This window comes from Lasioglossum baleicum, chromosome 9 (assembly GCF_051020765.1).
Source record: "Lasioglossum baleicum chromosome 9, iyLasBale1, whole genome shotgun sequence".
NCBI classification, from domain to species: Eukaryota; Metazoa; Arthropoda; class Insecta; order Hymenoptera; family Halictidae; genus Lasioglossum; species Lasioglossum baleicum.
This window is the reverse complement of record NC_134937.1, coordinates 13,146,735-13,165,501: the sequence shown is the minus strand read 5'-3', so window position 1 is coordinate 13,165,501 and position 18,767 is coordinate 13,146,735. Positions and strand designations below refer to the sequence as shown.

Below are 18,767 nucleotides of genomic sequence, written 5' to 3'. Positions count from 1 at the left end.
TGATTTCTCCTCTGTTAAAGTCATTAAGAGAAGAAATAACATTCAATTTATGTTCTATTTCTTGCAATCGATCCAGACAATTTTTATTTTGCATAAAGATCCGCAGTCTAGTTATAATATTATACTTCGAGTCTCAAGTCTTATAAAAATTATGGAAACTGTTTAAATGCTTCAATATGATTAACCAAATTATAGTGAATACTGTTTGTTTTTTAAGTTTTAGAAAACTTAAATTAGATAAATAGCATAGGTCACTTTGTATGCAGTGACGGAAATATTATGCAGAGCTATAATTTATATACGTCGAGCGATACAGTAACCGCAGTTTCCGCCATCTTGGAAAACCATCATCGAACAGGCCGGATTTTATACTTCCGTTTATTTGTAATCATTGTTCGCGGTATACTTATTTAAAATAGTTTCACAGACGAACTAAATAACAATGGACGGCAAATTTAATTTCTGTCGTACTTTTTATAAAACATCAACATTTAAAACATCTCTCAAAAATACTTTGAAATAATATAATTGTATAAGGTGATACGTACGCCAACTCAACTAGTTTCAATTATTGAAGAAAAGAAAATTATAAAAAATACCCATTTTATTAATAAAATGTTTAAGATATACGTATACATAGATAACAATTTTTCAGGTCAAACAAAATCGACTGTCGCCGTTTCCGCCATCTTGTCAGGAAACAACATCGAAGACTATATAAATCATTTATTTAAACAATGTTGTACTAACTTGTATTCTAAGAACCGTGTTTCATGACAAACAATAAATATATTTCAAAGTACATATAAGTCATTCTATTTAGCACACCCTCCTTCATCCTCCTTCCTTAATTATTTATTTATGTCTGTCACATTCAATATTCTTTAAGAATTCTAAAAATTGATGTTCCAGTCTTAAGAATAAAATGTTTAAAAATCCGAGGAACTGAATAATAATAATAACCACGAAGATCAGCTGGCATCTGATCACAAAAAACAATAAAACGCACTAGATATTACTTGCAACATTTAATCGACGAATGCAACCAAATTTTCAAAACATTTTCCACCGCTTTCCAAGCAACTGTCGAAGTTTTCAGACATTCTTAGACCCAGCATATCATTCGTAATTTTGTCTTCGACTACTTTCCATCCATCATTGTAAAATGCGGCACGTGTAAGCGATGACTTCATATAAAACATTACCGTTTCTTCTGCAAACAACATCAATCAATTTTCCAACTACGAGACAATGCTTCGAACACTTGTGGATCGGACGACGCATTGTTCAAACAATGTTTCAACTAACATCATCAGTATATAAACCAGGTCTATTCCGACTACGGCAGCATTGGCCCCGCAGGTAAACTACGATGGTTCGTGTCGCAGTGGTAGCCCTCGTAGTGCTGTTGTCACTGACACAGTGTCTAGGAGAAGAAACAGAAGTAGTTCAGACCACTACTGGACCTGTCAAAGGTATAATCAAGAAGACAAGTTGGCATGATATGCGATACAATGCTTTCTTCGGCATACGCTATGCGGAGCCGCCAGTTGGTGATTTGAGATTCAAGGTAAAAGATCATTCTTTCCTATTAGATTACAGTACTCTATCTCCGTAACTGTCGCAATCGTCTCTACAACTTGCCCTCTTTTTGAGGTCAAGACTATTGTAGCATTATTTCAAGGTTTAACTCTAAACCTACCACCACCAGTCAAATGACAAGTTCCAGCTTTTTTATTTCACAATTATTGAAATTACAAAACTGCTTTCGTGGTGAATGATTACACTAATATATTTAGCGGCGCAGATATTATAATATAAACCGCGCAAAATTCAAAGAAATTTAATCTTGTTATTTTTATAAGGCAACATGTATCGACTACTATTAAAGCTCGGTAGGTTGTTACCAGAGAATTCAGAAAATTTACATCATCTTCGAAATTGAGATTCACTTTAATTCAAGTGTGTTAACAATTGTTTTTATACACTTTCAGCCCCCAGTCCCCATAAAACCATGGTCAGCTGTTTTGAATGCTGATAAGGAAACCCCAGTCTGCCCACAAGTAGACTTCTTCACAGGTAACTACATGGGTGTCGAGGACTGTTTGTTCATCAACGTGATGTCCCGAGAGGCAAGTATCACTTGACATTGTTTTATTCAATTCGAAATTGAATTAATCATTGTCTGTGTAGATGAAAACCACTTGTGAAAAATGCATGGAGATCTTTTCTGCTAAAGAATTGATTTAACGAAAAATTGAAAAAAAATTTTATTAGAATTTTTACTGTGCATTTTCATTTGATTCATTTTATGAAAAATATAAAGGAGCTAGTCATTGAAAATTAGACGATGAATAATTCGAACGCTTTGGGAATTTTTACTGTGCATTTCCATTTGATTCATTTTATGAAAAATATAAAGGAGCTAGTCATTGAAAATTAGACGATGAATAATTCTAACGCTTTGGGAATTTTTACTGTGCATTTCCATTTGATTCATACGATAAAAAATATAAAGGAGCTACTGATTTAAAATTAGACGATGAATAATTTGAAACAATGCTACAGCTCGGCAATTCAACCCTAAAACCAGTTATGGTTTGGATCTACGGTGGAGCATTCTTTGCTGGATACACCAACACATCCTTGTACGGACCCGATTTCTTCCTTGAACAGGATGTTGTCTACGTCAGCTTCAATTACCGTGTCGGTTGTCTAGGTACGCTGATCTATGTTCTAAAGATTGTTTAAGAATAAAATGATGTAGCAACATGTGTACTGCTTGTTTCCAGGATTTTTGGCGTTGGATCACCCTGACGCTGTCGGCAATGCTGCGCTGAAGGATCAGGTTCTGGCTCTGAAATGGGTACAAGCTAATATTGCCGCATTCGGTGGTGACCCTAATCAAGTGACCATTTTCGGAGAAAGTGCAGGTGCTACTTCCGTGGGTTTGCACGTTCTGTCGGAACAATCTAAAGGTATGTCAAATTATTTAATTCTTCGATGAACTTCTCGATGTAAAATTATCTACATCCTAAACTTGGTTTACAAGTTTTGCACTCGGGATTCTCTTTGAAATATTCTTAATGTGTGAAATTGATTTGCAAGAGGTTGAATTTGATTTGCAAAAGGGTGAAGTCGGAATGCAAAACCTATATATTCTCTTTTGTTAATTCAGGACTCTTCAAAAGAGTGATCCAGCAAAGTGGAACACCCCTGTGTCAATGGGGCTTCCACACTCCCGAAAAGGCATACCAAAATGCCCGCGCTCTCGCCGTCAATCTTGGCTACGACGGAGTCGGTGACGCAGACTTGCTAGCCTTCCTTCGCAGTGTTCCGATAGAAAAGATGGTCAACATGACCCTGCAAGTGGACTATGTATGCACAATATTCAACTATAATATTCTAATCTCAAAAATGTGTGAATGAGTCAGTGGCGGGTTTAACGGTAAGCCAACTACGCGGCTTTCTTGCAACTTCTATTTCTAACTTGAGTTCGAGGGCCCCAAAATTTTTACCGCTTGGGGCCTTTACTTGACTTGAGCCGCCACTGGAATGAGTGAGACAGAGAGAGAGAGAGAGAGAGAGAGAGAGAGAGAGAGAGAGAGAGAGAAGGAATGAAGTGAACAGACATTGTAAACATGCCGCATTTCTTAGCTGTAAGGCAGAAATAAAGCAATAATTAGCACTTACTGTAAATGTTTTCAGGGCTTCTTGCCGTTCAGGCCAACGATCGAGAACCTTGACAACATAAAAGATGGCAGTGCGTTCTTGACAGAGTGCCCCATCGAGTTGTACAAGACTGGAAAGTTCACTAAGCTTCCCACACTGATGGGTTTCAATAAGGACGAAGGTCTCTTCTTCTTGAACTGTGAGTATGAGACTAAGTGAGTCATAGATTTCATCAGTGAATTTAGTTTAATTCGTTAACATTGTTTTGTAGACATGGTTGGAAAAGATGGAAACCACGCGAATGCGATAGCGTCTCTCTTAAAGAATTCGATGGGTACCAGCGGTCCCGTCGACCTAATATTAGGATCTATGAGCGGAGCAGTGTTCAGCCTTGCTCCTGGTCCTCTGCTCAAGACAATCCTCGATGTTATGAACGGCATCATGTTCGTGGCTCCCATTGATCTGACGCAGAAGTACATAGCGCAAGCCAATGGCGATAATCCTGTCTACTATTACAAACTCAACTACATGTCGCAGTGGAACATCCACGAGTTGGTTGGCGATTCTATAAACGGTATGGGCGCATACAAAATTTCTTTATTTCGACTAGTAATAATAGCATTGCTTATCATTATTTTAAGACGACAATTTCAGTGGTGAAGCAGTAAGCCATCGGTATTTAACAAGTAGACTGCGGATCTTTATGCAAAATAAAAATTGTCTGCACTCTTTATTCTCTCGATTCCACACACTTTAAATCAGAACAACTTTTTTATGAATGGACCAAACGACTTCAATTTCTCTGTAAGACTGGAAGAATCAGTTTAGTAAGTAAATGATGTGTAAAAAATATGTTGGAAAAATGCATTTGGAAGGAATTGTGACAAACAATAGTAAAAATTGATTTTTACAACTGTTTTGGCTGGGCCAATAACGAAAATTCAAAATTCAAATTCAAAATGTTTCTGGTCAACTGGTATAAATTATATACGCCCTGAAAATTTCATTGAAATTAATTCATTGGTTTGCGAATTATAAACGATTAGAAGTGGTAATTTGTGGTGTACCATAAAGTGACAAGTTTTACCATTTTTGATCGTTTATAATTCGTAAACCAATTAACCAATTTCAATGAAATTTTCAGAGCGTATATAATTTATAAAAGTTGGCCAAACACATTTTTTAAATTTTCGTTATTGGGCCAGCTAAAACAGTTGTAAAAATCAATTTTTAGTATTGTTTTTCACAATTCCGACCAAATGCATTTTTCAACTTATTTATTAGACGTCATTTACTAAACTAATTCTTCTAGCCTTACAGAGAAATTGAAGTCGTTTGGTCCTTTCATAAAAATGTTATTCTGATTTAATGTGTGTGGAATCAGTTATGCTCCTTACTGTATATTGATATCTTCGATTTTTAAAATTTTTCATATACTCAATTTCGCTATAAATGCGTGAAGATCCCCAGTCGAGTAATAAGATTATTTAATCGTTTGGATTGTTCGCTGGGGACATGAAAACAGTCGAGTTAGGTTTTGAGAGATGTTCTTGATTTCAGGAACTGCTCACGTCGATGATATTGGCTACTTGTTCAACGTACAAGCGTTGAACGCGCCGGAAGATCCGGAACATCCGTTCAACCAGTTCAGGAAGAAGCTCGTCACCTGTTGGACCAACTTTGCTAAACACGGGTAAGATCATTGTGTTTTATTTTCACACCTCCTCCCATTGCACCCCTACGTTACTAGCACATTACTACCCGGGCGGGTGGTCCCTGTTTATAATTATTTCCACTCATTCTTCTATTCGTTGTTTCCATTGATTCATCCACTACTTGTCCTCACAACTGTGTCCAAATACGTCATTAGAACAAGATTTGTTCAATAGCGAAAATTGTTCACCTCCTGATTATTAAAAACTGAAATATGCTGTTCTTTTTGCAGAAACCCTACACCACCGAATTCAGAAGGCGAGGGTCCGACATTCGGCGTACCTTGGTTGGACAGTAAAGCAACCGGCGCACAGTTCGTGATCAACGAGCAGTCCGCCATGCAGCCTCGCACTTTAGACTCAATGACATTATCCTACCAGGACGGTTTGAAGGATAGGCTACCAAGGGAGACCGGCTGCAAAGCGTCAACGTCTTCGGCACCTGCGGCACCTGCGGCACCTAAGCCATCAGGTCTCCTGAGTTTCCTGTCATAGTGAAATCCGCATTGGACACCAACTGGATATTTGAATTATTGTTTAACGTAGAGTAGAAGCATGTAATAATAAATAAACAATCGTTACAATTTGAGAAATGTATGCGACACAATAAATATGTGCAAGAAAATTAAGATAATCTTGCGTGGAATTATTTCGCACATTGAAGTCAATTTTCATCTCTATCGAAATCGTAATTCATTTGCTGCAGGCAGATACAATTTATCTGGAATTATTTTTCCACGACCTACGAATGTCATTAGTAATGACTCGTTATCATTAACATTCCGGCATGCAAATTGCTGCTGCATAATATATGTTGTGTTTGTTATGAAAACAAGGAACCGCGGCAGGTCTAATTGAGAGGTAAGCAAATAAACAATGCCGGTAGTTTGCTTTGGATACGCGGCGAATCCGTCGCACACTATAGTATTATTCGCATTGCGATGAAACATGTATGGAAACGAACGCAAACGGTACATCAAATTGATGAATTTCTGAACAGGTGTTCGCATGAATCGTACATGACGAGCAAGACGTACGAACTTCACGACGCGATTACAATCGACCCGTGTGTGGACGGCCTTAGAGTTAAATACTCTTGTTTAAAAAAACGTGGAGAACTGGTTTGAGAACTAGTTACAATATGAACCAGTTTAAGAGGCATTGTTATTGCTGAGAAAAAGTTCATTATACGGCGTTGCATAAGAAACGGTTTTGCAGCCGCTGATAATTGGCAGTGTGTAGTAGTATAATGATTCAGGCAGTGAAGCATCCAACGCGCGATCTATCATTCGAAATGGCGAGTTGATATCGAGCTGGCGTCCTGCTGGTCCAGATGGCTCCCAAATTATATCGATAGGATTGGCGAACGCCGGCGTGGGATTACTGTAAACATAAATAATGGATTTGGCAGAATTTTGATCAAGTTCAAGTTTGCAATCTTCTTCTTCGTTCCCCAGAAGATTGCGAACATTCTGATAGAATCTTTGAACTTGAATAAAATTGTGTGAACGTACCCATATTTCGCGAAATTTGTCCATAGTCTGACCATTTTACGCCGGAAGATATTTAGAGAATGGTTTGGATCAGTTGTAGTGGCAAGTCCGTAGTCAGTGATAGTAAACAAAAGATTAATATCGTCGCCATGGGCGGTTTCTAGAAACGAGTATTAATATTTTAATACGTAACATCGTAAAATTGTAAAATAAAGCATCTGATCGATGATCAACATATTTCTATTCATATTACGGCGATTGTAGTTGACTAAGAAATTACCGTTCCATTGAAGCTGTGTAATCACATGTCGAGGGAAGTCAGTGTACGTGATTATGTAAAAGTAAACCGGATGATCGCCGTTGTGCACCGCTAAAAATCGTTGGGTGAGATCGATTTCGGCGGTGTAGCTGATGGTTGACACAATCTGCGGAACAAAATGAGGAACATACTTCTTGAAAAAGTACACCATAAGATACATAGGGATAACTACCTGACTGAGAGACCTAGTGACGGAAATGGCCGCTTTCATATAAGGTATCACAATGTTCACAAATTTGATGAATTCTGCAACATGAAATAGCGCACGAAGCCATAAAGAATCATTAGCACAATCCTTCTCTCGATTGCACTGTCCAACAAATTTCAACTTTTCTTATGTTTCCTAATTATTGTTGGGTGGTTCTCATAGGGTTTTTTTACGCTGATTCGAAATCTGTCCTTAATTTTTCTCCTAGACGCACAGTTTTTGAGAAACATGGCTTTGAAAAAAAACATATTTTTCAATTTTAGGCAAATATTGTGCTGCTATTATAAGAAATATTGAATTGTTCCTTACAGCAAAAGATTCTGTAGACTTTCCCATATACAGTGATATCCAATATTAATACATTATGATTGTTTAAACATGTTTAAACAATGATTAAAGACGGAGAGACACGGCTCGGCGAACGCCCGTTCTAATGGTGAGCGCCACTGGCGGCAACTCATGTCGGGTGAAGATATTTTGTTTTCTGGTTCGAAAAAAACGTCGACGTTGCAAACTTGAAAGGGTGGTTTCTCAAGTTAAAAGTCTGCTCTATCGTGTGGTATAGTTCGATTTTCCGCTGGACCCTTATTTTTTTATATACATTGTAAAATATCCTCAAAAATTGGTGCAAAAGTGGTGTCTCTCCGTCTTTAATCATTGTTTAAACATGTTTAAACAATCATAATGTATTAATATTGGATATCACTGTATTCGGGAAAGTCTACAGAATCTTTTGCTGTAAAGAAAAATTCAATATCTTTTATAATAACATCACAATATTTGTTTAAAGTTGAAAAATATGTTTTTTTTCAAAGCCATGTTTCTCAAAAACTGTGCGTCTAGGAGAAAAATTAAGAACAGATTCGGAATCAGCGCGGAAAACACTATAATAACCACCAAACAGTAATTGTGCAACAAATTTGGTGTTGGACAGTGTTATTAAAACGATTTCAGAAATGAAAATTTTATAAAAAAAGATTAAACCGACTTCGAAAATGTCAACCGTCACATTCCAAATCGTAATTTATAAATATCTGAAAGCCGCAATGAATAACGGTAACGACGTTGCGTCCTACACTTTTGCAAATAAAATCGCAAGGAATAAAAAAATGCACAATTTTTTCACGGGACCACCCCGGGGACATACTCTACAAGATGCAAAAGGTTTCGTTCCGATTGGTCCATCCATCTCGGAGTAATCGGTGAACATACATAGAAAAAAAGCGAAAAAAAGGCACATACAGATCGAATTGAGTAACCTCTTCCGTTTTCGAAGTCGGTTAATAAAACATGCTTGCCGTCAGCGAATCCAAAAAGCTCGTTGTGAGTGAATCCGATCATCTTCGGTCCTTTACGTATATGTCCGTTCATCAACAACGTGATCGCACATTCATCGAGGAAAATATTGTCCATACTAGCGATACTCGAGTCTTCTACAGTTGGCTGAAACGGCCTCGTCAACTGCAAAACATTTACATTCGTTGCATGTGCACCGTTGATTAAAAAGGAATACGCACCATGTCTGAGACGATGTACATGTTGCTCGTCGCCATGACGAGATCGTACACGTTGGCATGCAGGAAGGACTGGAAAAGTTGTTCCTTGTTTGACGTATCGAAACCGAGTAGAGCCGCCAACAAGTGAGCAGATTTTAAGGCTGCGTATGGTGGATGGGACAGAAAAATCAGTGGTGCGCCGCTTTGACTAATGGTACTTTGGTACAGCCCTGTGAACAAGGAAGATCCTCAATGATCCGTGATCATCAAAATCGAAATTTTCATCTTCTTCTTTCCACGTTGAAAGAAGAATCGTGCACACTCTTTTCACATGTATCGAGGCACTACTGTATTTGGGATGTAGATATGTACCTTTAGACTGAGGTGACAGCTCGTGTAGTACAACGGACGAGGATCCAGAGCTCTCGCCAAACAGCGTCACGTTATTAGGATCGCCACCGAATGTCGCAATATTCTTCTGCACCCACTTCAACGCCAGAACTTGGTCCTTCATGCCAGCGTTTCCAAGCGCTTCGGGAATCCCCAGGCTCAGAAATCCTAAAATCGAGAAGATCCATGCTGAAGAATCCTCTAGCGATAAGCTTCGATTAGGGTTTCCAATCCCGCGGATTTTTGACAGGATTTATCTCAATCTCATCTATTTTGAAACCATGCTATATTTGATAAAAACATTTTCGATCGGACTGCAATGACAGGGTAATCTCTGCTAGGGCTGTTACTTTCCTTCGAAGGTCGAAGATTTCGAAGCTTCGAAGCTTCGATTTGTTCGATTCGTTTCCAGTTAACGGATAAGAGGCGAAAAAAGATGAATCTGCGCGAATGAAGACGCTCATTTTCGAAAATGCGTTACAATGTAAGCGTCGGTGATGCGAAAGTTTGGACGTAGCTGTTCGGAATTTCGCATTGCTAGGACCGCCATGTCACGGGAAGCGAGACGAGCGGCCGGATCGAGGGGCCGTAGTCTTCGAAATCCGCTTCGAAAGCTTCGAAGACTTCGAATCTTCGAAAACCGCTTCGAAAACTTCAAAGTTCCCTTCGTTTCTTCAAATCTTCGAAAAAGTAACAGCCCTAATCTCTACTGATCACGTTAGGGCCCGTTTGGTTGTTCAACCGCGCGGACACGTGTGAACGGATGCGTAGACGCTAATGTAAATAAGGTCCGCGCGGTTCAAATCGCGCGATCGGAAACGCGCGGCTTCCGCCGTGTCTGAACGGGCCCACATTAGCGTCTATGTATTCGTTCACACGTGTCCGCGCGGTTAGACAATCGAAAAGAAAAATCGCGTGGTTGAAGCGGTTTTCGTTGTGTATTTAGCATAGCGGGGCCTAAGAATGACGCAAAAAATGACTACCTAGAACGCCGAGACGGTAATTAGGAACGACAATGATGACGCCTTCCTCGATGAACAAGTCGGGCCCGTAAAGAGACTGATTTTTATATCCCTCGACGAATGCGCCGCCATAAATCCACACCATCACGGGATACTTATCCTTGGAACTCAAGTCCAACTACCAGAAACCGGTAATTAGAGTTGACAGTATTGTTTGCAGATCATGTAAATAATCGCGACGATTCTTACCGCTGGAGTGTACACGTTCAAACTCAAACAATCTTCGTCCCCCATGTACGTGTTCTTCCGAAAGACTTTATCAATTTGCGGACAAGTTGGACCTTCCTCTGTTGCATCGAGCACTGCAGTCCATGGTTTTACTGGAACTGGAGGCTGTGAGTTCGAAATGCACACCAATTTCTATTTTGTATAAAAATCGTCTAGTTGTGATTTCAAGGATTTTGTAGGATTCACTTGAATGTTTCACGCAAGACTAGAAACATCACTGAACAACATTTATTTATACATTCGGGAGAATACAAAATCATGTGAATTATGTATATTTTATGGTTTCCTGTTTCCCTTTGAAGCGTTACTAGACTGCGGATCTTTATGCATACGTGAAGAAATTGAAAGAATGCTGAAATGTTGTTTTCAATGCAACAAAGTCATTAAGGGATGAAATCAATTGTTACGTTGCTCCTGCCTCATAAAAGTCCGCAGTCTAATCGTTACGATCAAAACGATTCTGTGCATATTATTGATTGATTTGAAACTTTCATCGGAGATAAGAAAAACTCACTGTGTGTACGACAATTTTCTACACGTTCTACACAAATGAAAAATTCGTAACTACACCGATGACACAATACATAATTGCGTGCACGTGTAGTCACGTTTTAGATTAACTAGGGTTATTGTTCGGAATGAATTTTGTTCAATTATTGAAAAATTTGCTCACTCACCTTGAATCGAAAGTTTCCGATCGGCGGTTCAGCAAAAGGGATTCCCTTAAAAGTAGAATAGCTGATATTTTTTAACACTGTTTGCTGAACATATCCCCGCACTGGTCCCGAAGCTGTCCGAATAATATCCGTTCTGAGGAACCCTTGACACCGAACCCGCGTCAATAATAACACAGAGAAGAACACGACTTTACGGTCCATTATCTAACAGTATACTAGTCTCTTCCATACTGATTCTGCTGAGTCGTCCCTCGGTAGCGATTTATGCATACGAATACTAAGTATAAAAAACGCTATTGCTCGTCTGCTTCATGCATGATTATCCGAGTGATTTATTCAGGATTAATAATGAGCATTTCAACGTCGGTATTGCTGACGACCGAGGCAATTAATCGAGAATATATGAATTTCAAAAAGAGGACCAATTACTGTTTTACAACTCCACAAATCGATTAGACAATTTTTCTAATAATAGGTGCAAATGATTACGAGTGGAAAACATGAAGATTATTAACAAGAGCTTGCAGACTGTGCAGCGACAGTGTTCTTGTGCAAAACAACCATAAATTGTACACCGTAGATGTAGACAAAATGTATATGGTGTGAAAATAGGGAAGCGCGGCGCGTCTAATTAGATTGCAAACAATACGGTCAAATAGACAATGGAAGCGGCTTGCTCTGGCTGTATAAGGAATTGTTTGTACGATCGTGTCGACTTCGGGAATGTCTGGGCGCGATAAAAAAACGTAAATCAAGTTTACAATGTTCTTGAACAGCTGTTTATTCTCTACGAAATAGTATATATGTTTACAGTAATCGGTATGTAATCTAGCACCAAATGTATTGTACATTAAGATACATCAAAATCCTACAAATCTCGCATTTAGTTAATCCGTTAATTCGAGGATTTCTGAGAGAGCTAAATATAATTAGACTGAGGATCTTTATGCAAAGTAAAAATTGCCTGCACTCACTGCAAGATATAGGAACCACTTGAGAATGGCTTCCTTCAATAATTTGAGCAGGTTGGAAGTAATGTATTGACAATCTTCGATTTTTCAAATTTTGTCCTGTTTCATTTTAATGCATAAAGATTCGCAGTCTAGAAATAATATTTGAGGAACCGAGAAACATGAACTGGGGCCGACAAGTTAGATCAGAGAGTTCAAATCGAGATTACGTAAGGGAGTAGTAATAGTCTCAGGGTTCAGTAACGAAGTGATGTTCGGAGAACGGAATAATTCACCGAACTGCGGAAAACTAATGAATTCGTCCAGCCTAAAAAGATCGGTATACGGTGTTGCATATGAAATCTTGTAGCAGCTGCTGCACAGTGGTAGAATGAAGTAATAAATGGATTGTACGATAGCACCGAAAACACCTAACGCACGGTTTATCATTTTAGACTCTTTGTCAATTTGGAATTGTCGTCCTGATGATCCAGATGGCTCCCAAATTGCCTGGACTGGATTGTTAGATATGGGAGTAGGATTGCTGCAAACGTAATGAATAGATTTAGTTTGTTCTCGATGAAGAACAGAAGGAAAATGTATCGACGTACCCGCTTGTCGCGAAATTGACGATCAGATTAACGTATTTCTGTCGGAAAACATTCAAAGGATCGTTCGGATCAGTAGAGTTGGTAAGACCGTATTGGTGATTATTGAATAGAAGTCCGAGATCGTCGCCATGCGCGGTCCCTAAAAGTCAACGTTAGTTTATAGTTAGGAGCATAACTGATCATGAAACTGCGGATTTTATGCATATATGACAAAAATGGGTCAGCACAATTTAAAGCAGTGAACATATTAAAAAGATTTAAAGACATCACGTATTTCTTTCAGCTTAATCAAATAATTAAAAGAAGAAAGAAATTTTTATTTCACTCCTGTGTCTTGCAATCAATGCAAACATTTTTTATTTTGCATAAAGATCCGCAGTCTAATCATTTAGATCTCTCAGAAATTGGTTAATTGGTTTACGAATTATAAATGATGAAATGTGGTAAAAATGGCAGTTATAGGCCGAAAATCATGAAAAATTGCAATTAACCAATTTCAATGAAATTTCCAGAACGTATATAATTTATACGAGTTTACAAAACACATCTTTGAAATTTTCGTTATTGGCCCACCTAAAAAGGTGGTAAGAATAAATTTTTACTATTGTTATTCGCAATTCCGACCAAATGCATTTCTTCAAAATATTTATTAGACGTCATTTACTAAACTAATTCTTCTAGCCTTGCAGAGAAATTCAAGTCGTTTGATCCATTCATAAAAATGTTATTCTGATTTAAAGTGTGTGTGATCACTTATGCCCCTAACTGTATTGTATAACGAAACAGGAAGAAATGACCTTCTGCAGACCGGAAGGAATGATCAGACTTACTCTGCACAGGTAAGGAAGTGGCCAAATGACGTGGATAACCTGTGTACGTCAGTATGTTATAGTAAACCGGTTGATCATCGTTGTGCGCCGCAAAAAATCGTTGGGTCAACTCTGTGTCAGCAGCCATAGTTATGTTCGTGATTATCTGCATACAGAATGTGAAACGTTCGATATAAATCATGCACAACGTGCAGAGTACACTGAACGCTATACTTGATGACTAAACCGCGGATTTTATGAGTTCGTGATAAAAATAAGTAGATGTAATTTAAAACAGTAAAAATATTAGAAGAACTTCACTGCAGTTGACAAACTCGGTGCAATTCAGACAAAAAGTATTTGTTTGCCTATTCACGACGATATACTGATATTTCAGACGTAATTACCTGAGTAAGTTCTCTAACAATGACAACCATCACATCGTGAGGAAGAAATAGATCCAGCAGCTGGGAAAAGCCGACCCCTGAAAGTGATATGTAAAATCACCGTCAGATGCTAAAGTTAAAAGGCCGGAATTCGTTATAATCGAACCAACAGTTTTCTGTACATATCTAAAAAAACTAAAACAAACCGATAACATCGTTCAGAATGTCGAGATTTACAACATATCTGAATTTCATAAAAATCTATGAGGAAGTAACAAAAGATACAAAAGAAATAAATAAATTAAAAATACTAATACTAAACTCTTAGTGCTAAAATCATTTCAGAGATCGCTAAGAGATCATTTAAGGATGATTGCTGGTGCAACTGTAAAAGCTCCGTCTATAAAATATCAGTGCTTACATTCTGCGAATGGGTAAAGTTCGTTCGTATTGAATCCTAACATTTTCGGCCCCTTGTGTATCTGTCCCTCCATCATCAATGTAATCGGACATTCGCTGAGGAAAATCTCGTCCGCACTAGCGACACGTGGATCTTCTATGGAGGCAAGGAACTGATGTGTGATCTGCAACATTCAATAAAAATATATAATAATTGTACGATGTACATTTCTGTTCAGTTACGGCAGCTATAGCTAAATTGCATTCAAATCCTGAAGTTACAGTCGGTCACAAAAATATTGGGACACTCGTAAAAAGACGATAATATTCTTTAATATTGGACCATGCGATTTGAACTTTTTTGGAAAGCAAGAGCAATTAGTTTACTACAGGATGTGAAAAGAAATTTTTTCAAAAATTGCAATAGATCGGAATTGTAGAAACAATACTAAAAATTGCATTTTCAACGTTTTTATGTCGGCCTATGTCGAAAATTTAAAAATTACATTTCGTAGATCTGTGTCAATTATATGCACTGTGAAAGTTTCATCAAAATCGGTTGATGCGGGAAAAAACGACGGGCATTGAAGGATGTAAAAATCCTTAGATTTATTGCAGTTACAGTCCGAAAATTGTGAAAAATCGCAATTTTCACCATCTTTAAACGTTTTTAGCTCATTGCAACGTCGTCCAATTTTCAGGAAATTTTCCGAATACATATGTTTAATTGACACAGATCTACAAAACGTATTTTTAGAATTATCAATATAGGCCAACATAAAAAACTTGTGAAATGCAACTTTTAGTATTTTTTCTAGAATTCCGATCTATTGCAATTTTGTCCCAATATTTTTGCTACTGACTGTACCAATTTTCATTTACGCATGTATTTTTAAAATCACTGCTTTAACCCTTCGACGGGTGCGCGGGTCTGTTTTGACCGAGTTATTAAAACTAGTATAAAATGTGAGCATTGAAACTGTTTTAAATTAGACTAATCCCTTCTAATTGCTGCATCGACTGAAACCAGGATGGACCATCAGGATGGAATACGCACTACGTCTGGAAATATGTACATCGTGGATGCCTTCATAGTAAGATCATGCGCGTTGGCTGTGAGGTAGAACTTCATAAGTTCTTTTCTGTCTAACGTGTAGACACCAAACAAGCTTGCCAACTTGAAAGCAGACACGAGGGCTGCGAATGGTGATTGCGACAGTAAAATCAGTGGTGCGCCACTTTGACCGATGCTTTTGTGGAACAGTCCTGTCAACAGATAAAGTATGTTTGCACAGTGGTGCAGAAAAACATCGATCCTTATAGATCAAGTCTGTGCAAATTTATTTCACTTCTACCAACATTCTCGTCGTCATGCTTAGGCTTATTCTAAATAGAAAAGCGTTCCGAATATATGTATTTAACAAAAATTACGTAAAAAGAGTTTTCTGAATGATAATAATTAATCTGAATAATAAATAATTAATTTTAAATATTCTTAATGGGTGAAATTGATTTGCAAAAAGGTGAAATTGATTTGCATAAGATTAATTTCAACTTACAAAAGGGTGTATTTCGAGTGCAAAACCAATATCGAGACAGTACTGTATTCGTAACGTAGGTACCTTTAGACTGAGGTGACAGCTCGTGTAGTATAACGGACGAGGATCCAGCACTCTGGCCCATTATCGTCACGTTATTAGGATCGCCACCGAATTTCGCAATATTCTTCTGCACCCACTTCAATGTCAGAACTTGATCCATCATGCCAGCGTTTCCATGCGCTTCGGGAAGCCCCAGGTTCAGAAATCCTGGAATCCAGAATATCCAAGCTAAAGAATCCTCTAAGGATAAGCTTCAATCGAAAGGAAAGCATCTCTACCTAGACAGCCGATACGGTAATTAGAAACGACAATAATGACGCATGATCCTTGCATGAAAAAGTCCGGTCCGTACACAGACTGATTTTTGTATCCCTCGGCGAATCCGCCACCATAAAACCACACTATCACGGGACACTTATTGTCAGTCGTGGAATTGAAGTCCAACTACCAAAAATGGGTAATAATTGTATCGTTTGCAAGCAATGTAAGTAATCGGTAGACTGCGAATGTTTATGCAATTTTCAATATTTATAGTGAAATTTTAAGAGAGTGGAATTATATAAGATCTTATTTTCAGTGGTAGTAGTGTTTGTAGATTCAACATAAATAAATATTATACCAAGTTCTATCGAATTTCACATTCCAGCATTTTTTTGAAAATTTCCAGATGCCATAAATGCATAAAGATCCGCAGACTGATATTTATTTATAATCAGTAATCATTACCAATGGAGTGTACACGTTCAAATACAAACAATCTTCGTCCCCCATGTACGTGTCTATGGCAAAGATTTTGTCAAATTGTGGGCAGGTTGGACGTTCCTTTGTTGCATCGAACACTTCGGTCCATGGTTGTATTGGAACTGGAGGCTGTGAGTTCGAAATCAATTACTATGAAACCTCTATGCATGATATTGTCGTATGCTCTTGTACTCTGTGCAACTTGTGTATATTGAACATGATATTACTGTGCGACTTCTGCACATTCTAACCCTTTGCACTCGGAGCTATATACAGTCCGGGACAATCAAGTCCTTTGGACCAATATTAAAAAGGTTATGCGATTTTTAAGTGTCCACTTAACATTGTCCCTGACTGCATTCTAACTCGAAAATTAAACATTTCTTCCGACCTAGAATAATTCCATTCCCTATGATTTTTCAAATATTACGAATATTATATTTCAAATATTTCAAATATATCTCATAAAATAACTGACTGTTTAGTAATTGATTAGATACCGACACGTTTAATAATGTAAACAATATTTTGAATAGTGGTACAAAGGGCTAAATTCTCGAACTTCAAAGTTTCGTCCAAAAAGCATTGAGAAACAAATTTTAATTAATTGTTTCGACTCACCCGGAAACGAAGCTCTCGAACCGGTGGTTCGGCGTATGGGATTCCAAGAAAAGCAGAAAAGGTGACATTAAGGTATGCTGTACTCTGCAAACACCCCTGTACTGGTCCCGATTCTGTCTCAACAATAGGTGTTTTAACTAGTGCTTGGCAGCGAATACATATTGCCAATAAAATAGACAAGATCACTAGAATATACTCGCGCATCGAATTCCTTTCCATAATTTTTTCGAATGTACTTCAAGATCTCCACGCAATATTAGTGCAATGTTCACTGCTGTGCTTGTAGTACACTGCTGTGCTTGAACCTCTGCAACATTTCCTTTTAAACAAAGTTTTATCATTCTAATCATACAAAGTTGTCGAAGGACGTAAACTTTAACGACGTGTAATTAGGTGTAATTATCTCGCAGCGTTATTAGAGCGTTATCACAGTCCACGTTCAATCTGCTTTATTTATTCTGAGAATCCTATCGAACGCATCAGTCAAAGAAAGTGAATGTTTTAATTATTAAACACTTTAGATCCATAATATTAAGATATCTAACAAAATTATTAAGTTCATTCTAACCATCGAATCACTCAGAAATACGTTGTTCTACGTTATAATTAAACTTCACAAAGATAAAAGTGTTTTTTCAAAATAACATATTCCTACCGCCGGGATGCTTGGCGATATCTGTAATTGCTACAAATAATTTTCAAAGACTCCAGAAAACGGTTTTACAAAATTAGCAACTGTTCACACTACAATTACAGACACGTGTGCTCAGTATATCTTGAGTGACAAAGCCCGTCAAATTCTTGTGCAAAATGGCTGTGAAATTATCTGCTCCTCTACATAAAGGGTTCGCACTCCAAATTTACTCTTTTGCAAGTCAATAGCGCCCTTTTACAAATACAGTATTTGTAACTACTATTAGTCTCAGGATTCAGTAATGAAGTGACGTTCAGAGAACGGAATAATTCACCGATCTGTGGAAAACGGATCTGTAGAATGAAGTAGTAAATGGATTGTACGATAGCATCGAAAACACCTAACGCGCGGTTTATCATTTTAGCCTCTGTCAATTTGGAATTCTCGTCCTGATGATCCAGATGGTTTCCAAATTGCCTCGACGGGATTGCTAGATATGGGAGTAGGATTGCTGCAAACGTAATGAATAGATGTAGTTTGTTCTCGATGAAGAACAGAAGGAAAATGTGTCGACGTACCCGCCTGTCGTAAAATTAACGATCAGCTTAGCGTATTTCCGTCGGAAAACATTCAGAGGATTGTTCGGATCAGTAGAGTTGGTAAGACCGTATTGGTGATTATTGAATAGAAGTCCGAGATCGTCGCCATGCCCGGTCCCTAAAAGTCAACGTTAGCTTATAGTTAGGAGCATAACTGATCATTAAACTGCGGATTTTATGCATTTATGACAAAACTGGG

The 18,767-nt window shown here is 38.0% G+C and overlaps 2 protein-coding genes across 2 annotated transcripts; one reads left to right on the top strand and one right to left on the bottom strand.

The window, feature by feature from the left end:
• Positions 1-1,355: 1,355 nt before the first annotated feature.
• Positions 1,356-6,534, top strand: LOC143212067 (juvenile hormone esterase-like). The gene is made up of 9 exons (XM_076430378.1): positions 1,356-1,570; positions 1,995-2,132; positions 2,569-2,719; positions 2,793-2,978; positions 3,179-3,378; positions 3,709-3,871; positions 3,944-4,246; positions 5,233-5,365; positions 5,618-6,534. The coding sequence occupies exons 1-9, from the start codon at positions 1,373-1,375 to the stop codon at positions 5,877-5,879; spliced, it is 1,734 nt and encodes a 577-aa protein (XP_076286493.1). The 5' UTR covers positions 1,356-1,372; the 3' UTR covers positions 5,880-6,534.
• On the bottom strand, positions 5,910-17,657 carry LOC143211880 (uncharacterized). The gene is made up of 20 exons (XM_076429968.1): positions 17,336-17,657; positions 16,700-16,843; positions 16,252-16,417; positions 15,995-16,180; positions 15,430-15,638; positions 14,395-14,557; positions 13,995-14,071; positions 13,609-13,753; positions 12,779-12,917; positions 12,378-12,711; positions 11,218-11,421; positions 10,502-10,645; positions 10,274-10,430; positions 9,273-9,458; positions 8,922-9,130; positions 8,703-8,865; positions 7,369-7,442; positions 7,158-7,302; positions 6,899-7,037; positions 5,910-6,767 (listed from the first exon to the last, which is right to left on the bottom strand). The coding sequence occupies exons 1-20, from the start codon at positions 17,552-17,554 to the stop codon at positions 6,536-6,538; spliced, it is 3,435 nt and encodes a 1,144-aa protein (XP_076286083.1). The 5' UTR covers positions 17,555-17,657; the 3' UTR covers positions 5,910-6,535.
• Between the last annotated feature and the right edge of the window lie 1,110 nt (positions 17,658-18,767).